Here is a 21,224-nt window from a genome sequence, read left to right on the forward strand (position 1 = left end):
ACAATACATCCCAAACATAGCTGTTGCTCCATTTACTCCTAGTACCCCCACCCCCAATCTACCTCTCTCTTAGATCCACTATTCCTTCATTTCCCTTCAGAAAATAGCTCGCCTCTCAGGAATGTCAACTGAAAACAGCATAACAATATGTAATAAGACTAGACACAAGCCCCCATATCAAGGCTGGATGAAAAAGGTGCCAGGAGTGGGAAAAAAAGTCAGAGATACCTCCACTCTCACAGGATTAGAGTCTCACAAAAAAAATGCTACAAATACAGCATGAATGCTGACTACCTAATGCAGCTCTCTGTGGTTGCTTTTCCAGTCTTTGTGAGCCCCTATGAGCCTTGCTTATTGATTCTGTGTGTCGTGTTTGCCTAGAGTCCTGATTTCCTCTGATCCTAAAATCTTCCTCCCCTTCTTCCTTGAGGGAATGTTTGGGTGTGGATCTCTGCAGCTGCTCCTATCTGCTGCTAGAGAAAGCCTCTCTGGTGATGAATGGGCTAGGAACCAATCTATAAGTATAGTAGAATATCATTAAAAAATTTTTTTGGGGGGCGGTTAGTCATGTTTGATTCTACCCTAGATCTCTAAGCTATCCAGTTTCTGGCTCCTAACCATCCAGACAGTGTCCGACATAGGATCCATCCCCTAGCTTGGGCCCCAATTTAGACCAGTCTTTGGTTGGACATTCCTATGGGCTCTAAATCATAACTGCACCTGTAAGTATATCTTACAGGAACAAATGTGTATCAAAGGTTTTGTGGCTGGGCTGCTATCCCAGTGCAACCACTGGAAACCTTGCCTTGTTACAAAAGATGGCTGGTTTAGGTTTCATATCGTCTCTTCCTAGGACTCCTCCATAGGGCAACTGTCATAGGTTCCAGGAAGTTTCCACTGCACTAGGTTTACACATGTACCCTAAGTGCCCCCATATTCCAGTAGTCTCTCCCTGTAATCTCTCTCATTTTCCCTCCCTCTACTACCTCATACCTCCTGCTCCTATACCCACTCTCCCCACACAGTTCATCCACAAAATATATTCTATTTCATTCTCCCAGGGAGATACATGGATCCCTGATAAAGCCCTCTTGTTACTTACCCTCTATAGGTCTGTGGATTGGAGTGTGATTATACTTAATATCTAATATATACTTATAAATGATCAAATATAAGTTTGTTTTTCAGGGTCATGGTTGCCTCCCTTAGGATAATTTCTAGTTCCATCCATTTGCCTGAAAATGCAATGATGTTATTTTTTTCTATTTCTAGAATGAGTAATACTCCATTGTTTGAATATACCACATTTTTCTTCATCCATATTTCAGTTGAAGAACATCTGGGTTGTTTTCAGTTTTTGACTATTATTAATAAAGTTGCTGTGAATATAGTTGAGAAAGAGTCCTTGTGATAGGATGGAGCAAACTTTGGGTATATGACCAAGTGATACAGCTGGGTCTTGAGATAGATTGATGTCCAGTTTTCTGAGAAACTGCCACATGGATTTCCACAGTGGCTAAACAACTTTGCACTCCCACCCGCAATAAGTAAATAGCCAGCAATATGCAGTAAGGTGATTTATTCCCCTTACTCCACATCCTTTTCAGCATGAACTGTCACTTTTTATTTTTGGTTCCTGTCCTGAAACTAGCTCTTGTAGACCAGGCTGGCCTCAAACTCACAGAGATCCGCCTGCCTCTGCCTCCGGAGTGCTGGGATTAAAGGCCTGTGCCACCACCGCCAGTTTTTGATATTAGAAATTCTGTCAGGTATAAGATGGACTCTCAAAGTAGTTTTGTTTTGCATTTCCATGAAGGCTAGGGCTGTTAAGGAATTCTTTAAGAGTTCCTCAGTCATTTCAGATTCCTCTATTCAGAATATTCTCTTTAGACATGTACTCCATTTTCAATTGGGTTGTTTATTTTCTTGAGTTAGTTTCATGAGTTCTTCACATATTCTGGACATTAGCACTCTATTGGATGTGGAGTTGACTAAACTATTTTTCCATGCCGTAGGCTTCTGTTTTGTGCTTTTGATGGTGTTCTTTGCCTTATCAATTTTTCTTTCAGTTTCAAATGGCTTCATTTATTAATTGTCAATGTTAGTGCCTGTGCTATGTGTGTTCTATATAGAAAGTTGTCTCCTGTGCCTATGCATTCAGAGTTCTCCCTTGCTTTCTCTTCTATCAGGTTCAGTATTTCTAGTTTAATGTTAAGATTCATTTAGACTTGAGTTTTGTGCAAGGTAATAAATATGGATTGATTTTCATTTTTTACATGCAGACATCCACTTATACCAGCCACATTTGTTGAAGATGCTTTCAAAAACTTCAAAATGTTTGTGTAAAAACAGACATGTTAATCAATGGAATCAAATTGAAAATCCAAAAAATTTGCATACCCATGGACACCTGATTTTTTTATATCCTAATTTTGAAAGCAGTTATTAAAATGATCTCAGGAAGATTAGGCCAGACTGAATCTCAGCATGCAGAATGGAGATGATTGTGAAATCCTGGCATTTAAGCGGGAAGCTATTGACAACTTTTAGCTTCTCGGAGACAGGGAGTAAATTTTATCTAACATCATAGCATCTGGTAAAATGACCACACTCCAGGGAAAGACCACACGTCCAATATTGTATGAGCAGCAAAAATTGATTTTGATAGTTTTTTTTAAGGGCAATAATTTGTGAGAGTAGAAAAGAGAGGTTTGGAGTGTGTATCTTGGAAGGGTTGAGAGAATGTGATCAGAAAGTGTTGCATAAACTTTAAAAAAATCTAATGAGAAGTATTTGAAAATGTCTTTCCTGACTCTTCTAATCAACCTAATCTTTATATACCCCATTGAACATAGATAACTAAAATGAAGGTATAATAACATCTTTAAATGAATGGAGGTAGAATCAAGTCTCTGTGAGTTTAGTCAACCAAACAAAAAAGATGCATGGTGGTCACTGCTGTCTCTGAACCTCTTTATTTAATGCTATAATTATTCTACTATATTGGAGATGTTTGGATCCTTCATATGTTAGGATAAAAGTGATAAAATTAAACTTATAAAAAGAGCTACTTAGATTCTTCCCCGAATTGTACATGATGCACCAATAACTGGAGTCTGTACATTTTATACTGATGCAAATAAATAAGAAAAGGCAGTTTATGGAGCACAGGACTGAAATCTCAAGGTCCAAATCAGGAGCAGAAGGAGAGAGAGCACGAGCATGGAACTCAGGACCACAAGGGGTGCACCCACACACTGAGACAATGGGGATGTTCTATTGGGAACTCACCAAGGCCAGCTGGCCTGAGTCTGGAAAAGCCTGGGATAAAACCGGACTCTCTGAACATAGCGGACAATGAGGACTACTGAGAACTCAAGAACAATGGCAACGGGTTTCTGATCCTACTGCACGCACTGGCTTTGTGGGAGCCTAGGCAGGTTGAATGCTCAACTTACTAGACCTGGATGGAGGTGGGGGTTCCTTGGACTTCCCACAGGACAGGGAACCCTGATTGCTTTTCGGGCTGTGGGGAGACTTAATTGGGGGAGGGGGAGGGAAATGGGAGGCGGTGGCGGGGAAGAGACAGAAATCTTTAATAAATAAATAAATTAAAAAAAATAAATAAAAAAATAAAAAAAAAGAAAAGGCAGTTTATAAAATATAAGACTTAAGGAAAGTGGAACAAAGTCCTTACACTTCTGTCTAAAACACAGAATTATATGCTATTCTCATGGCACTAATGTATTTTAAAGAACCTCTCAATATAGTTAATGATTTACAATATGCAGAAAGAGTCATCTTGCATATTGAAACCACTGAATTTTTACCAGATGATACAGAATTGACTTCATTATTCATACAGTTTCAAGATATAATCAGTAATAGGTTTTGTCCCATATACATAACACACATCTGCTCCCATAAGGGTCTGCCAAACCCTCTAGCAAAAGGTAATGAAAAAATTGATTAATTATTGATTGTAAGTGTGTTGAAGGCCTCATCATGTCAATAGCAAATTTTTAAAGAAAGAGTTTTTTTATTACATGGCAACAATCTAAGGAAATTATAAAGAGATGTACTACTTTCTCTTTCTATAACCTAGCACTACTACCTTCAAGAACTAAACCAAATGTTACTCAAAGGACTGAGATCTGGCAGCTGGATGTGTACTACTTTGCAGAATTTGGAAAATTAAAATATGTACACCATGCCATTGACACTTATTCAGGTTTTCAATTGAGCAAATGCTTTAAACACAGAAAAGGCTGATTCAATAATCATGCATTTATTAGAAGTTATTGCCATCATGGGTATACCCACACAAACAAGGACAGACAATGGTCCAGCATATGTGTCTAAGAAAATGAAACAGTGTTTTGCTTATTATAATATAAAGCATATTACTGTTATACAAAATAATCCTAAAGGTCAGGCAGTTATAGAAAGATCAAATCGAACTATAAAGGATATGCTAAACAAACAGAAAAGGATAGAAAATACTTCCAGAAATAGATTGCAAAATGCTTTATTAACCTTGAATTTTATCAACGCTAATGAGAAAAAGACAACAGCATCAGAGAGACATTAGACAATAGAAAAAAAAACTTCTGAATTAAATAAGCCAGTATATTTCAAGGATGTGTTAACCACGCACTGGAATCCAGGAGATGTGCTACATTGAGGAAAGGGTTATGCTCTTGTTTCAACAGGAGAAGAAAAGCTATGGATACCATCAAAATTGATAAAGATTCAGTTTGAAAAAGAGAAACTTCTTGATACAGAGAAATGATGTCTTATCCACAGAGGTGACAATCATACAGTGGTGAGAAAACCACATAAGAGTTGGGGCATGGTTATTTTCTTGTGTGTAGGAAAATATTTATTTTCAAAGAGTGGACAGACCTTGGACATCTATATGACTTAACATAAAAATATAGCTATCCAGGAATAATGAACAAGCAAAGAGAAATCTGCCTTATTATGCTGTATTATCTCCACGATAAAGTTTGATTATTTGGATACATATATATCTCTACTTAAAAAGAAGAGCTGGCTTTGAAGTTGAGCAATGGTTTTCTCTAAATCCAAGTATGTTGTTAAAAGAAATTCAGAATTTCTGTCTCATGTCAAGAGACACCTGGTATGGGACAGAGAGATGATTGAGTTTAAGGAAATATTTTACTTCTCTTCATGTCCATTTTGTTTATATCATGTCTTTCACTGAATATATGTCTATATGAGTAGCATACAATTTTAGGGTATATTCATAATATTGAATTATATATTTCTACCTCTGATTAAGATATTTACACATTGTTTACATTTTGATATTATTGTCCTTCTTTATTACACAGTTGTTTAACGATTGTTTAATATTCTGATATCAAGTCTTAATCTTTAAATTATATGGGTATTAAATATTATAGGCCATTAATCATTCATCTTTGTTTAATATTCTGATATCAAGACTTCATCTTTAAATTATATAGGTATTAAATGTTATAGGCCTTTAGTCATTCATGTTTATTATACTTTTAGTCAAACTAAGTATGTTCTTTTTCTTTTTTTAATTTATTTATTAAAAATTTCCACCTCCTCCCTTCCTCCCATTTCCCTTCCACTCCTCTCCAGTCCTAAGAGAATTCAGTGTGTTCTGCCCTGTAGGAAGTCCAAGGCCCTCCCACCTCCATTTATGTCTAGGAAGGTGTGCATCCAAACAGACTAGGCTCACAAAAAGCCAGTACCTGCAGGAGAATCAAAACCCAGTGTCATTATCATTGGCTTCTCAGTCCGTCCTCATTGTCAGCCACATTCATGTTCCTTTTATGATTTTTTGAGACAGGGTTTCTTTGTAGATTTGGATCCTGTTCTGAAACTAGCTCCTTTAGTCCAGGATGGCCTCAAACTCACAGAAATCTACCTGTCTTTGTCTCTCAAGTGCTGGGATTATAGGCATGTGCCACAACTGATGCGCTAATTACGTTCTTTAGATACATAAAGATTGAATTCTGCATAGATAGGTAACCTTCAACCGCTTCAACGATCTATAGAACATGGCATTTAAATAACTTAGGATTCTGTTGACATGAGACACAATTGTGCCTAGCAGCACTGCCACTGACAAAGAGCATGATGTCTGTACTGGACATGCATGAGACAAAAAAAAAATTGTCAAATCTTGCCAAGACAGAGTAAGATGGTTTTGGAATTTTTTCTGCCTCTAAGAATGGTCTGTCAGTTATTTTAGGCCTTAGCCAAATTTGGTTGCTTCAACATTTCAAATGAAACTTTGGGTAATTGCTAAGGCAGCCAGTTGTCTCTGTTATCTACTGCACATTTTGGAAGCTGCTTTATTGCAGTTCCCGCCCATTTAAGTAATATTATCGCACTTCTCAGGCCTTCAATTGGGTTGAAGATTATATAATTGTAGTTACCATACTCTTATGATCTAGCCAAGTCATTTCCTATACAGACTTAGAATCCTTAGGATAGAATATTTATTAAAACATTGAAAATACATTTTTTGCTTAATATTGTTTATTCTGCTTGTAATTCTAATATTATACTTGATATCTGTTCCTTGTTCTCACATTTCAAGTGTTATTGTGCTTCTACATTAGTCTGAATGTAGAGAATAAAGATGGAGGAAATATTTATCTGATGAATTTCAAGCAATTCAGACATCAAGATGAAAAGTGCATTAAAATTTTAAATTTCCAAATGAGAGTCTTATATTCACTAATTATAGTTATGTGATATGAGAATACAAAACCCACACAGAATTTTCAGTCTGTAGCTTGGGGCTACAGTTTTGGAGTGTATATGAAAGTTTAGGTAAAAACATGGTTTTCATAAGCAGAAAATTAAAGGAGGTGGGTGTATATTCGTATATTTGCTGAAACAGAATTTAAAAACCTAAAATGAAATTTAAAAAAAAAGACAAGTATGTAACAGAAAAGGACTGAAGTTAGGTGGATCCTATTTCTCAATTTTATATCTGAAAGGGTGAATAACATTGAGCAAGAGAAACATGTTATAGTGAGATAAAATTTGATTCATATTTACATAGCTTGGCTTTGTTTGCTAAGAGCCCCTCTCCCTGAACATTATGATTCTGCTGTGTAAGCAATCCTATGGCTGTGGCAATATACTTGGCTGAAAACATAAGTCACTTGGGGAAACACTGGGGGTCTTGACCCCTCACCTGCAGATGTTTATTCTAAGTTCTCCAGCATGTCCCACAGATTCAGAATGTGTTGTGCTTCTCATCCAACAAAGTATACATTTATGAGCTGGGCTACCCTAAGCAAAGAGATTTTTGTTAGTGTATGTGTCACTGTGGAGGAATCATGTATATCTTAAAAGTAGCAATAAACTCCAATATATTCAGGGACAACCCTGCTGATTTTCAATATAAAGTATTTTCTGGCCTTCTACCACTGCATGTACCTAGGACCCCATGAATCTTGCTTGGGAACCTTGTCTATGAGGAACTGTGGAGGCTGACCTGAACTCTACAAGTGCTAACACAGACAGGAGTCATTATTGCTGTTTGAGTGGTTGATGTAGGATTCCTCTCTGTATGCTTTGAATGCCATTGATTAATTAAAGTCTGCCTGGGCCTGTGACAGGTAGCTAGGCAGGAAAACTAAACTGAATGCTGAGAAAAAGAAGGTGGAGTCAGGCAGAAGTCATGTAGCCAGTGCATTGGGGCAAATAATATGGTTTCTGTGTGATTGTTTTGGGGCTGACAAACCGAATATGAACTAATAGCCTCTCACGTAAAAGTGGCTTCAATTAGTCCTGTAGTTGATGGAGGATAGCTCTCAAAGGATGGCAGGCAGGGAGATGGGAGTCTGTTTTATCACATTTTCACCCTTGGAAATTGACAAAATATTAGTGAATAATCAAATATTAATTTTGTGTGAAATCTATTAACTCTTTTACTTTATTTTGAATCTGATCTTTATATATTTGGATTTTATTTTTGTTAATGAGCCACATATATTTTCATTAAAATAAAGCATAAATCAAATGCCTTAACAAGGCTTTAGATATCACCATATTACCTACAGTATTCCATGCCATTTTGTCAACTAAGTTATTGATCCCTAGAATAATAGGTTAATAGGAAAAGCCAATACTATTATACATCCCAGAGAAAACAATCCACGCTTTAAAAATGGTAAAATATCTCTCTCAAATAAGAAGGGTAATTTTATAATATATAATGTTATTAGGGAGAGTAAAATGTTTGTCAATCAAGTTTGACCCACAGAAATGCTAAGATAAATTTGACAGAAATTGATGATTAGTTGAGATACCAGTACAAAATCTAGTCCTCCAAATATTAGGTCAGAGGATCTACATTATCATTACTGTTGGATTATATATTGACTGATTTGCTTCTCAAAAATTCGTTTTATGGTAAAGAAATTTTATTCTAAAGAGAATAACTAAATGCATCAAACTATCTAAATTAGATGTAAAATATATAACATATATTCATACATGAAATATTTGCTGTAATTGAGAAGACAGTTTGCATTGAGAGATTATTCTGCCATCTACTTGTCTTTCTGTAAAGTTACAACTAATGTAAATGATCCTGTTTTATTTTAAATACAGTGTCAGGAGAGGAGATCACATGCCTACTCCTTTTTCTGAGGTAACTGTGTGTTCCTTTGCTGGTCACCTCATGCAATGTTAATGGTGATACACATCTATGCATTCTTCTCCTTAAACAGGTTGGAACACAATGAGCATTCTAATACAGTTCTTGGATGAATGTGCATCTCTCTGGAAGAAGCATACCTGATATTCTTGTCCTGGTACAGAGTTACATGGAATGCCTTGCTGCTCCTCACATTATGAACTGATAAATCTTTAATTAATTGAGTATTCCATAAATACTGATCATGATAATAATATTATATTATTTAATGACTTAAAAACTGTAAGAATTCCTGCTTAAACTTACAACCTCTAGAGGTTGGTACCTTTTCAAGGTCTGGATTTCAAAATATCCCCTTTATCTTCTGTCAGATATAAAACAAAATAAGTATTATGTATTGCATATCTCACCACTGAGACTTACTCAGAATGCTGTGTAGGCAACCCATGCCTTGTACATAGGATTTAGCAGTATGTTACATGATCTATAAGACCCAATTGGTTCCAGCGTAGATCAGGAGATGACAACTCCAGAGGTTTAAATTTTGAGTATGTGGCATTTTACTTGTTTCATTAACCAGCATCGAGGACATTTGTTAACTGAGGATTAGTTCTGGATTTGTGATTAATCAAGAGAAATAAAATTAACTGTTGTGATTTTAGAGCAAGACTATGACATGCTTAAAAAATGTAAAGCAATATTTCTTTACTCAGAAAAAATAGCAGCTTCTAGGCCCCAATGTCCTGCTATATATGCTTGTGAACTTTTAAGTTTCAGATAAAACTAGAAATGTTAGACTATCCCAAGCTGATAAGTTGATTGGACTGGACAGTGGTCAGTTTTAAGCGGATGTGGTACTTATAGCATTGGACCCTAGAAGATTCAAATGACATCTTAATTTGCTTGGAGTTATCAGAAGTTACTAAGAGTATATAATAAAAGTTCCTTAATGTAAATACCTTATTATTTATACCTTTGAAACCAATGGTTTGATATTCTCTTGTTGAGTCTAATAATTTAACTGTGGACTAAATTCTATTTTTTCAATACATGATTCTTTCACCTATGAATAATGATAGCTTTCCTCTTGCTTTCTTGTATTTGTTCTCTGGTGTTAGGATTTTCTATTGTCATGGGATGAATACCTTTGAAAGTATTCATTCAATTATGTGTGATTCAAACATCCATGAATGACAGAGAAAATATTGCCATCAAGTTGCTCTTTAAACAGGATAGCAAAATATCTAAAAAGGTTGAAAATTAAGAGTGAGAACATGGCAACTGCTCATAAAGGAAGCAACTGTTACAGAGGCAAATAATACTCATATGGAGGTTTTGGGACTATCCTTGAACATACTGATAAGAATGATAGAATATAGTATCTTCAGGTTCCAGGCTTGATGTAGATATGAATAATTTGCGTTGGTATAAATCTTGATTTATTGATACAAGTTTAAGGTCAATTTTGTTATATGTATATATATTTCAATCTTGATTAAGGCATTATGATTCTGTATTTCATTCATAAATGCAATATATAATTATGAAATATAGGTTGGTAATGGATAATCATCAATAATAGTCAAGCTTGTAGTCATGTTAGTTAGATTTTCTAAATATATAGAGATATACTTCAGTTAGATAGGCATTCTTTATATCTTTCAAAGACTATAAAATATAGCATTTAAAATGTTTTAATAACTTAGGGCTTTTCATGACAATGAGACACATCTGCTCCTGGAAGCACCAATCTACTTCAAGAGGAAACTGGGCATTAAAGAGGCTCCTTATGGAATTGATTAGCCATTTGAGCAAGAATGTTGCATAAACTGGACATAAAGAACCCACAGAGAGAGGACTGCTAAACTCACTTAAAGTTTAGATGATCCTTCAAAGTTCCTGCTTCATAAAAGAGTCTGTGAGACAATCTGCAGGATACAGACAAAAGTGACAGAACTGTCTTAAAATTTTCCTGCTCCATGGAAATGTCTTCTGGATACTATGGGCCTGTAGGTTGAAGATGGATGCCCCAATGGTACAAAAGAACTTTGGGTGACTGTACAGGCAGCAAGATGTCTCTGTCATTTCTAGAATTTTAAAAGTTGTTTATAATGCACTTTCTGTTTACTTAAGTAATATTATCTCTTTCTGGAGTCTTTGATAGATTTAAAGAATAGATAGATATTTATAGTTATAGTTTTTCTTAGTTATAATAAAAGATAAAATAAATATAAATATTAAACTGTAATTCTTGCTTGATAACTGTTTTGTTGTATGCAATTTTACTATGTTGAAATGAAAGGCATTCTTTTTTGCTTAAGCAGAAAAAGGGAAAATGATGTAAGAGGTCCTTCTGTCTATGTGTTGCTTTCATTGGTTAAATAAAAAAAACTGCTTTGCCTTTTGATAGGGCAGCACCTAGATAGGCAGGAAAAAAAACTAAATGCTGGAAAAAAGGCAGGCAGAGAGAGCTGCTATGGAGCCTCCAGGTCAGACATGCTAAATCTTTCTTGGTAAGCCACAACTTAATGGTAAAACAGATTAATAAAAAATGGGTTAGACCAGGAGATGAGAGTTGGTCAAGAAGAGGCTAGATATAATGGGCCAGTCAGTGGGACATGGCCCGCTCTTCCTACTACACAGGGTACTTGTTGCAATGAAAGCTGTAACAGACCCACAGTCACTGAAGCAGGCTGGGACTCCATTGGCCCTTGTGCTTGCATCCTTAATGTGAAAACTAGGAGCATGCACAGGATTTTAGGTTACAGGCCATGTAGTTACTGACACTCTGACCAGCCTTTCAGGTGACAGTGTTTTTTTTCCCTATCACAGAGAGAAGAAAGTATGTCAATAGGACTTATCTAGGGTCTGAGATGGGAAACAAAACAGAAAAGTCACCAGCGTACTCTAGATCAACAGTTGCCATGAAGAAAAAACCTAGTTGCTTTACATTGGGATTTAGTTTCTGTGCTTGCAAAGCTGAGTTGGAATGATGCTCAAGATTGAGTTTACATAGACTTGTAGAGTGTATGTAATACATTATATTTACATAGACTTACAGAGACTTGTTTACATAAACAAATTTGCCCTCAACTGGGATACAGAATAACTGGAGACAGATGAATTGAACTGAAATTCCTTGGTTCAGTATAAGTTCTATCAGAGACAGAGTTTCCCTATGATGTTTTATCTTTTTTAAGGATAGCAATGAAAAGGTAAAACAATATTAAATATATCTAAAAGAAAAATTAGGATTATGGAAAACACAAAAATAAACACAGGATAAACACGAAAATTTCATGTGGATTTATCACCCAGTGATCTAAATGTAATTTTTCACATTTGAGGGTGACATGCTAAAGACTATCTTATCATGAGTAAAACTGTCACAAAATTCTGGTCAGTTGAGAGTCTGATCAGTATTGTGTTTACTTCAGACAATTCATTCCCTCCCACAACCTCCCACAATCTGAAAAATACACACTTCAGCCAGTCCATAGGAATAGTACTCAAAGTTCAGTTTTAAAATATATTCTGCAATGGAATTCTGTATCTTAGTATATCTGGAAATGTGCCTTAGACCTCAGCGTTTTCAAATCTTGCCCAGCATCACACTTCACTGTACAATATGTTGCCAGAATCAACTGATTTGCTGGACTCAGTTTAATATCATTTCAGAAAACATACCACTTGTGTGGAGCAGAAAAGGGTAGGCAGATCATTAGACAAAGATTGTTGGTGTTTGCTGTCCTTCTCAGATGAAACTTTTTTAAATATTTCCCAGGGGATATGAGGCCTCTGACTTCTATGTAATCCATGCCCTGATCCTCCTCCTGCCACTAATTCTCAGCTTGATCACATCTGGCCTTCCTATTATTCATAGATAAATCTGTAGAGGTGGCTTCTGGCTCCCTGAATTGTCCCTGTTGCTTGTTTTCAGCTCTACAGACTAGCTCAGTCTCTAAAATACAGAGAGTCATAGATGAATATTGTCTCAGAAGAACAGCTTGCATTCAAGAAGAATTACTGAAACATTAAATGTCACCAATAGTGGTAAAAATTACAAGAGTTTTGAACCTTTTGTGTATAGCAATTGCAGCCTATTACTACCAGGTAGCATATGATGCTCCAATCACTGAATCACACAATTAGAGTGCTAGTTGTCATTTGTGTTGCATATTGTCTCCCACTTTCTACTCTGTACTCTTTCAGCTTTTTGCTATTTATCTTTATTTGCTTGTAAAGATGCTTTGCTTTCCTTTATGAATAAGAATGTTTTTGCTCACATTTGTGTATGATAGTATACATACCTGTGACCAAGGCAGTCATAAATCATCAGATTCCCAGAAAATGTACTTATAAATGGCTTTGAACCAGCAGGTGCATGCTGAGAAGTAAACCCAGGTCCTCTTCAAGAGTAGTCAGTGCTCTTAACTGTGGAGGCATTTTTCTAGCCTTCCTTATCCCCTCTTCTAAGAATTTTAAGATTATTTCTCCACCTTTCTCTTCAATTTAACTGCCTTTGATAATCCATAGTGTCACAGGTCAGGAATCTCTAAAGAATCATCATCCCCCAGAAGTCTCATTAATCTCCTTAATGGATTTAGGGGTAATAAAAGCATACTTGCATGACATAAAATTGAATAAGATGATATACAGCAAAATAGAATAGAATATTTTAGGCTATTTTTCTAGGGATTAACAGTCTATTTTCTATTATTGATGGATAGTTGGTGTGCAGATAAAGATTGTCTACCTATCTATAATCTGTCTTTCTCTCTGTTTATATATTCATGTTCGTGCAATAGTGTCCCAAAATCTAAGGTTTCTTAGTTTTAAAAAAAACTGTGCTTTCTTGAATTTTATTTTTTTCTATTAGAAGTATCATAGGTATTATGTTATCAAAAACATAGTTATAGATTTGGAAATAGTTAAGGAATTAAGATAGCAAATATTCACTGAGATGAAAACATTAGGAGACATAACAGTTCATATGTGACCCTTTTGTTCTTATGGGCATACAAGTGGAAAGGGAATATATCTATGTTCATAATAATAACTACTTTCTCATTTCTTTTATCTTAATGAGTTTTTAGTGCAGGTTTGGAAGCAAAATGTTTGCATATCTGATGACATCAGATGACAGAAGGTGGTACAGAAGTCCCTGAAACTAAAGTTAAAGATAGCTGTGTGTCACCATGTGGGCGCTGAGAATCAAATCTATGCCGTCTTTAAAAACATCAGCCTCTGGGCATTCTGTACAGCTCCATGGACCACTTTTAAAGATATATCTTCTCCGATTTGCATATACAGTCAATATACTGCAATTCATATTGCTAATATAGTATCTAAAGTTGATAAACTCTCTTTAACATTCATGTAGAAAGTCAAGGGACAACAATAGCTAAAAAAATTAAAAACCTAGAAAAGTATATTGTCTTACCTGATTGTTCTCTCTTGTGTTAAACACAGTAATTAAGTCTGTGGGTACTGTTGATGAACAGATAGACAAGTAGAGGGATAGATCCCCTTAAAGAGACAGGAAGAAGATCTTACCCAAGCACATTATTTAAAAATCAACAGAACGGAATATAGATCTCTATAGTTTCCAATGTCATGCTATTGATTCTTCATTAATACCACTTTTAGGATCCTGTTTCAGACAACCATTTTCTCCCTCTGATTTCATATAAATAGTTCTATATTCTACAACACAAAGTGTAATTAAAAGTCATATGAGTGTTGTTCAAGATTGTTTATACTTGTAAACAGAACACTAGACCATTAGAATTCTAAGTGAAGTGCTGCAGACAGCGGAGAGCATGAATAGCTGGATAATGGTATTTCAAAACCATCAGAGAATCACATTTAAATAGCCTTCACTTTATCTGATACATGGGGTCTAGTTTTTGTAAGAAAACCAGGAAATGTCTCTGTTGTCAGCTTCTCTCAGTAATATTTCCCTGCCATTTAAATACTGGTGATTATAAACATATTTTCTGATTTTTAAGTCATGTGTGAGGCAATCTCCACAGAAGCTTCCACTGTTCTGTATGAGTCCCAACTATTGACCCAACATAGATTCCTTATAGGAAATTTCACCAGAAAATGCATCAAAACTCTTAACTGCTGGAGGAGAAGAGATAGAAAGGTAGTAATGGTAAAGAAAGGACATTTTTACTTCTCTTTAGTTCTACAAAACTACAATAAATTAGTTTTATAAAAACAAATGTCCCTCTGTGAGCTTTGCTAAAAATCTGGTGACATTTGAGAAAAAGTTTCAGTGAGTGATTCATGAGGAGGAGCAGCGGGGGCAGCCCAGCCTCTCACTTCTGCTTCCATGGGGGTTTATGTAATGACTTGTATCACTGTGGGAGGTACCTTATTAGTCTGAAGACAGTAATAAGTTGCAATGTCTTCAGGCTCCAGGCTGCTGATGGTGAGAGTAAAATCTGTCCCAGACCCGCTGCCACTGAACCTAGATGGGACCCCATCTGCTAAGTTGGATGCATAGTAGATCAGGCGCTTAGGAGCTTTCCCTGGTTTCTGCTGGAACCAGTATACATATTTGCCAACACTCTGACTAGCCTGGCATGTGATGGTGACTTTCTCTCTCAGAGATGCAGACACGGAAGATGGAGACTGGGTCATCTGGATGTCACAATTGCCACCTAGGAATGGATATATAATAAATAGCCACATAGTGAGAAAAGAATGTACCCACCACAAATTCCAATCGACACTAATCTCAGTGTAACAGTAAAGTTCATATTATGCTCCTTTTTTTTTTACCTGGAAACCAGAGCAACAGAAGACCAAGGAGCTGAGCAGGGGCCCTCATGTCCATGCTGAGTTCTAACTTCTATGAACTGAACAGGATGTTCCTGGTATATGAAGAAGTCCTCAAGGCTGTGCAATGAGTGGATGCAAATCATTGAGAACCAGTTAGGGCTGGGAACAGCTGCAAGTTTACATATCTCAGTAACTGAACACAAATACAGTATTCCTAGATGCTTAAGATCAGATCACACATATGCCTCCAGAGACTGAATTTCTTACTTTAAATTTAAAAATATAGATGAAATATTGGAGGTTATTTGAAAAGTTATACAATATGTAAGCTGTATTTTTCATAATATATTTCAAAGATTATTAGTGGTAATATAAACAAATATCTGACTGTCAAGGGATATACAATAGAGAAGGTACTATTAAGCTTTCATCTCATTCAAATAATTCAGATGGGTTATAAAAAATACTATTATTGGGTAGTGGTGACACATAACTTTATTCCCAGCCCTTGAGAGTTAGGTGGATCTCTTAGTTTGAGGCCAGCCTGGTGTGCACAATGAGATCCAGGACAACCAGAGCTATGTAGTGACAACCAAATTTTAAAAAAAAAAACAAAGACTATGTGCTCTCCCTGAGAAGAGTTTGTGTGTTTGGAATAATCATTTTTTAAATTAAAAGAATAATCTATGAAAACTCATTTAATAAATTATATGTAAAATTTAGCAGACTTAGCCATGCTTCCTACAGCACAAAAAGAGGAAATACACAGTATGTTCACATATAACACTTTGATCCCAACAATATATGTTACTTGGACTTCTGAATCCATCTGAAGAAAACTCAATGTACTTTTTTTCAAACCTACAGGTTATATGGGCTGCACCATTTTGTCAGTGTAGGAACCTCCATATTTTGCAACTTTTCTGTCATTTACTACTTTTTTTTAATTCCTCAGCATAAAGGACTGACTAGTAATGACAGACTTTAATACTACAATAGAAAACACTGGTGCTCCATACATGTCTCTCCTATGTATTACAAACAGTATTTTCACTGAAGATATCATCCTGATTCCAGAATGCAGACTGAATTACAGAAGATCAGGAGTTTAACCATTTCACCTAATTTTTGCTAGGTGAAAGTTCCAATAATTTCTAATATTCTGACTTGCCTAGTAAGTTATGGTAACTCTATTACAGAGATGAAGACTCAGAAGATCACACTGATCACAGTGCGACACTTAAATTCCCATTGTAGTCTTTGGGAGTAGAGAAGGAGCCAACATGATCATGCCATGTCCTGTCTGGAACCAACAGTTACCCATTCTGGGACAAGATAATTAATCAGTTCTTGTAGTAATGGATTGTGCTTTGGGAACATGCCAAACAGCAGAAGATCATCAGATACAGGGAAAGCTGCAGAATTATCTGAGTAATAACACAGACTTTTGATCCCATTGTCCCTGGTTATATGAGGACAATTCATACTTGTCTCCAGCGGGTGCGTTTATTCTGTAAAGAGCCTACATCTCTAAAGGCATTTTTGAGACTATTTTCTATATTTGTAGGGGACATGGCACTATTTGACACAATATTTAATTGTTAACAAAAAATAAGAAAGCATATTACTTTCAGAAGTACAGAAAACCACAGACTTCTAAATTGATAACCCACTCTGTCAAATTTTGATTAGGAAGAACTTTGTGCAATGTATTTTTAAGTTTAAAAGGTTGATTTTATTAAAATAAAGTAGAAAGTTCATCTGGACCATTTTAGTAAACTCAAATTTGCTTGAGTTACTTTAGTAATATTTTTTCCTGAAGAAGTTGAAGAAACATACTGTTGAGCAGAGATAATACCGTGTACTCTCACACTGTGTCACTCACAGTTCCACTGTCATTTGAAAGCGTATCTTTCGTAACCAAAGACTAAATGGAACACATTTTCCTCAGTGTTGATAATGCCAATCTTGGTTTTTTTTAAGGATAAAAAAAGCTTGTGTTACTATTTTCTATAATTGATGAGCACAAATGATCAACAAGTGCTACCTGGCATAGTTACTTTAAACAAAACACTGCTTCTCACTACATGATCATGCTATTCACTATAAATACAGCATTCTTAGTTTTTATTCAGTGACAGGTAACTTATCCTGATCATGGCAACAGCTTTTGCTTTTATCTAGAGACAAACCTCAGTCTCTATCAAGTGAGTGTAGACATCATAAGAACATATTGGAATCTCAAATTATTTATTTGAAGAAATGTGTGATCATGAATTATGTCACATATATGTATTTGCTTTGCATTTGCTAGACTTGTTCATTATCAAGAGAATTAAAATCAATCTGGACTTTCACACCCTTATAATACACCCTAGCAATTCTAGAGTCTTTCAACTTTTATCAATTGGAGGACAGACAGTAGTGTTTCAGTCTAGATTTGATCATGTTGATTTTTATGGTCCTGGACTTCAATCCCCACCATGAATTAGTTTCTTCAAAATCCTGATCCCATGAATAGAATGAGAATAGCATGCACCAATATTAAGGCTGTATTAATAGTGTGGTTGGAATTCCAACCCACCTTTCTACTGTATTGTTGTTGACATGTTTCTATCATACCTATGCTTCTCTGAGGTCTCTGAATCTTACAACATAATTTTGCCTGCTCAAATGACAGGCCACAGAATCTGGAATGATCATCCTTCAGGAAAATGTTTTATCATATTTTTTTTAATTTTGCATATAACTAAGATTTTCCCCTCCCTCTTCTCCTTCCATTTCCTATCCCCAGCTCCCTTCTACCTCCACCACACCTCCTCCATCTCCATTCAGAAGTGATAAGATATCTTATGGGAATCAAAAAAGCATGACTTATCAAATTGAGACAACACCAAGCTACTTACCACTTTATCAAGGCCTTAAAAGGCATCACACCATAGGGAATGTTCCAAAGAGCTAGTCTATGAATCAAGGACTGGTCATGGTCCCAGTGTTAGAGGCATCATGAACGACCAAGCTACACAACTTCACCTAGGTGCAAAGACTCTAGGTTGGCCCCATTCTGATTCCCTAGCTGTCTTTCAGGACACTCAATGAGAAATGAGACCAGGCAGTTGTGGCACATGCCTTTAATCCCAGCACTTGGGAGGCAGAGGCACATGGATCTCTGTGAGTTTGCGGCCATAATAGCTAGTTCCAGGACAGGCACCATAACTACAGAGAACAGAGAAACCTTTTCTTGAAAAAAAAATAGAAGAATGCTTCTAGTTTTCTAGCTGGCAGTCAATGTCTGGCTGAGTGTTTTCAGGATTTTAAGTGTTTGATTAAACACATAATAATTTGATTTACAAAGTAGCAGGGAACCTTGAATAAAGCAAAGTGATAGTAAAGATGAGGAAGTGATACGGTAAAGAATGACAGAGGGCAGTATTGCAGATACAATCTTTAAGGGCTAAATTATCTTTTTGAGCTTCCTCTTGGAACTAAAAAAAACAAGGAGCTGGGTTGCTCAAGGTGTTACTTTTGTGAATCCCTGTTTTATTTTATTTTTCTAGGAAGACAAATCTTGTAAAATATTGTGTTTTTATTTTCATTTTTATTGGTTCAGTCTCTATAAGCACACAGGTTAATTGATTCTGTGGATTTTCTTGTGATACATGGTTCCTACAATAATCGCTTCCTTTCTTCAGCAATATTCTCCAAAGTTAGCCTAATATTTGACTGTTGGTCAAACATCAGTTTCCACTAGGTGCTATATTAAGCCTCGTTGATGATGTTTGGGCTAGACAGGAATCAATGAGTATAGCAGAATATCCTTAGGTATCACTACCTTGACATTTTTTTCTCCACTTATGTTAGGTTCTATCATAGGTACATGAACCATCCAGCTTTTAAGTCCTGGTGCTTTTGGCATTGAAGGAGGAAGGATGGACTCATTCTGGTTTCATGAATCTCAGACTGAACCAGTCATTTGTTGGCCACTCCCATAATCTCTGTGTCACCTATTCTACCACACAATCCAAAGACAGGATGGACTATAGGTTAAAATTTATGTGGCATGGGGATAGATATGGATCTATTTGCATTCTTCTACTTCTTGGCATCCAGTTATTCCAGCACCATTTGTTGTAGATGATTTCTTTTTTTCCTTTGTATAATTTTAACTACATTGTCAAAAATCAAGTGTTCATGGGTGTGTAGATTAATATCTGGGTCTTAAATTCAATTCCATTGGTCAATCTGTCTGTATTTATACCAATATCAAGCTGTTTTCATTGTTGTAACTCTATAATAGAGCTTGTTGTCACAGATGATGATGCCTCTGGTAGTTCCTTTATTGAACAGTATTGTTTTGGTTATCCTGAGTTTTGTTTTTCTATATGAAGTTGAGTATTGTTTTTTCAAGGTCTGTGAAGAAAACTCTTAAGAAAATTTTCAGCATCCCTAGATATCAGGGAAATGCAAATCAAAAAAACTCTGAGATACCATCTTAACACCAGTCAAAATGGCTAAGATCAAAACACCAATGATAGTGGGATAAAGGGATCACTCCTCCACTGCTGGTGGGAATGCAAAATTGTACAACCACTCTGGAAATCAATATGGTGGTTTCTCAGAAAAACTGGGAATCAACCTATCTCAAGACCCAGTAAAACAACTCTTGGGCATATACACAAAAGTTGCTCAATCATACTACAAGGACATTTGTTCAACTATAATCATAGCAGCATTATTTATAATAGCCAGTAACTGGATACAACCTAGATGGCCCTCAACAGAGTAATGGATAAAGAAAATGTGGTTCATTTACAAAATGCAGTATTACTCAGTGTTAAAAAAATGACATCTTGAAATTTTCATGAAAATGTATAGAACTAGAAAAAAACATCTTGAATGAGGTATCCCAGACCCAAAATGATGAATATTGTATGTACTCACTCATAAGTGGATACTAGCTGTAAAGGAGGATAACAAGTCTGTATTCCACGACACTAGAGAAGCTAAGTAACAAGGTGAACCAGAAGAAACACATATATAGATCACACTGGGAAGGCAAAGTAGACAAAAATCTCTGGACAAAATTAGGAGCATAGGCATGGGGAGAGAAAGAAGTGGAAAGGGGGAGGAGTGAAGAAGCGGGAGGATGAGGAGAACTTGAAGGAATGGGATAGTTGAGTTGGAGGAAAGACAGAGATGGAGAGCAAGAAAAGAGAGGTTTTGATTGAGGGAACAGTTATGGGGCTAGCAAGAAACCTGGGAACTAGAGAGTTCCCCAGGAATCTACAAGGATGACCACAGTTAAGACACTAAGAAACAGTAGATAAGGTGACAAACTAGCCTTTTCCTGTAGTCAGATTGATTACTATCTTAAATATCACCATAGAACCTTCATTCAGCAAATGATGGAAACAGAGGAAGAAACCTGAAGTGGACCACTAGTCAGTGCTCCCAAAGTATAGCCAAAGAGTGAAATGAGTGATAATATAGGGGGATGAGTGAGAATAAAGAGGTCAAGACCACGAGGGAGTCAACAACTAAAACAATTTATCTTATCTAATTGTAGCTCACCAACTCTAGCCAGACAGGGTAGGAACCAGCATAAGAGCAAATTAGACCCTCTGCATTTGGCTGACAATTGTATAGCTGGGATAGACTGTGGAGCCACTGGCAGTAGTGGCTACTGTTTCTACTGCCATTTTGGAACCCATTCTCTTTGGATGGATACACTCTTCAGCCTACATATAGTAAGGAG

General features: G+C 36.2%; 1 gene segment (V, D, J or C); it reads right to left on the reverse strand.

The window, feature by feature from the left end:
* Positions 1-15,025: 15,025 nt before the first annotated feature.
* LOC142856456 (immunoglobulin kappa variable 1-12-like) lies at positions 15,026-15,577 on the reverse strand. The segment is given in 2 exon segments: positions 15,026-15,348; positions 15,470-15,577. Coding segments are annotated over 2 exon segments (378 nt in total).
* Positions 15,578-21,224: the final 5,647 nt, after the last annotated feature.

This window comes from Microtus pennsylvanicus, chromosome 8, assembly GCF_037038515.1.
Source record: "Microtus pennsylvanicus isolate mMicPen1 chromosome 8, mMicPen1.hap1, whole genome shotgun sequence".
Taxonomy (NCBI): domain Eukaryota; kingdom Metazoa; phylum Chordata; class Mammalia; order Rodentia; family Cricetidae; genus Microtus; species Microtus pennsylvanicus.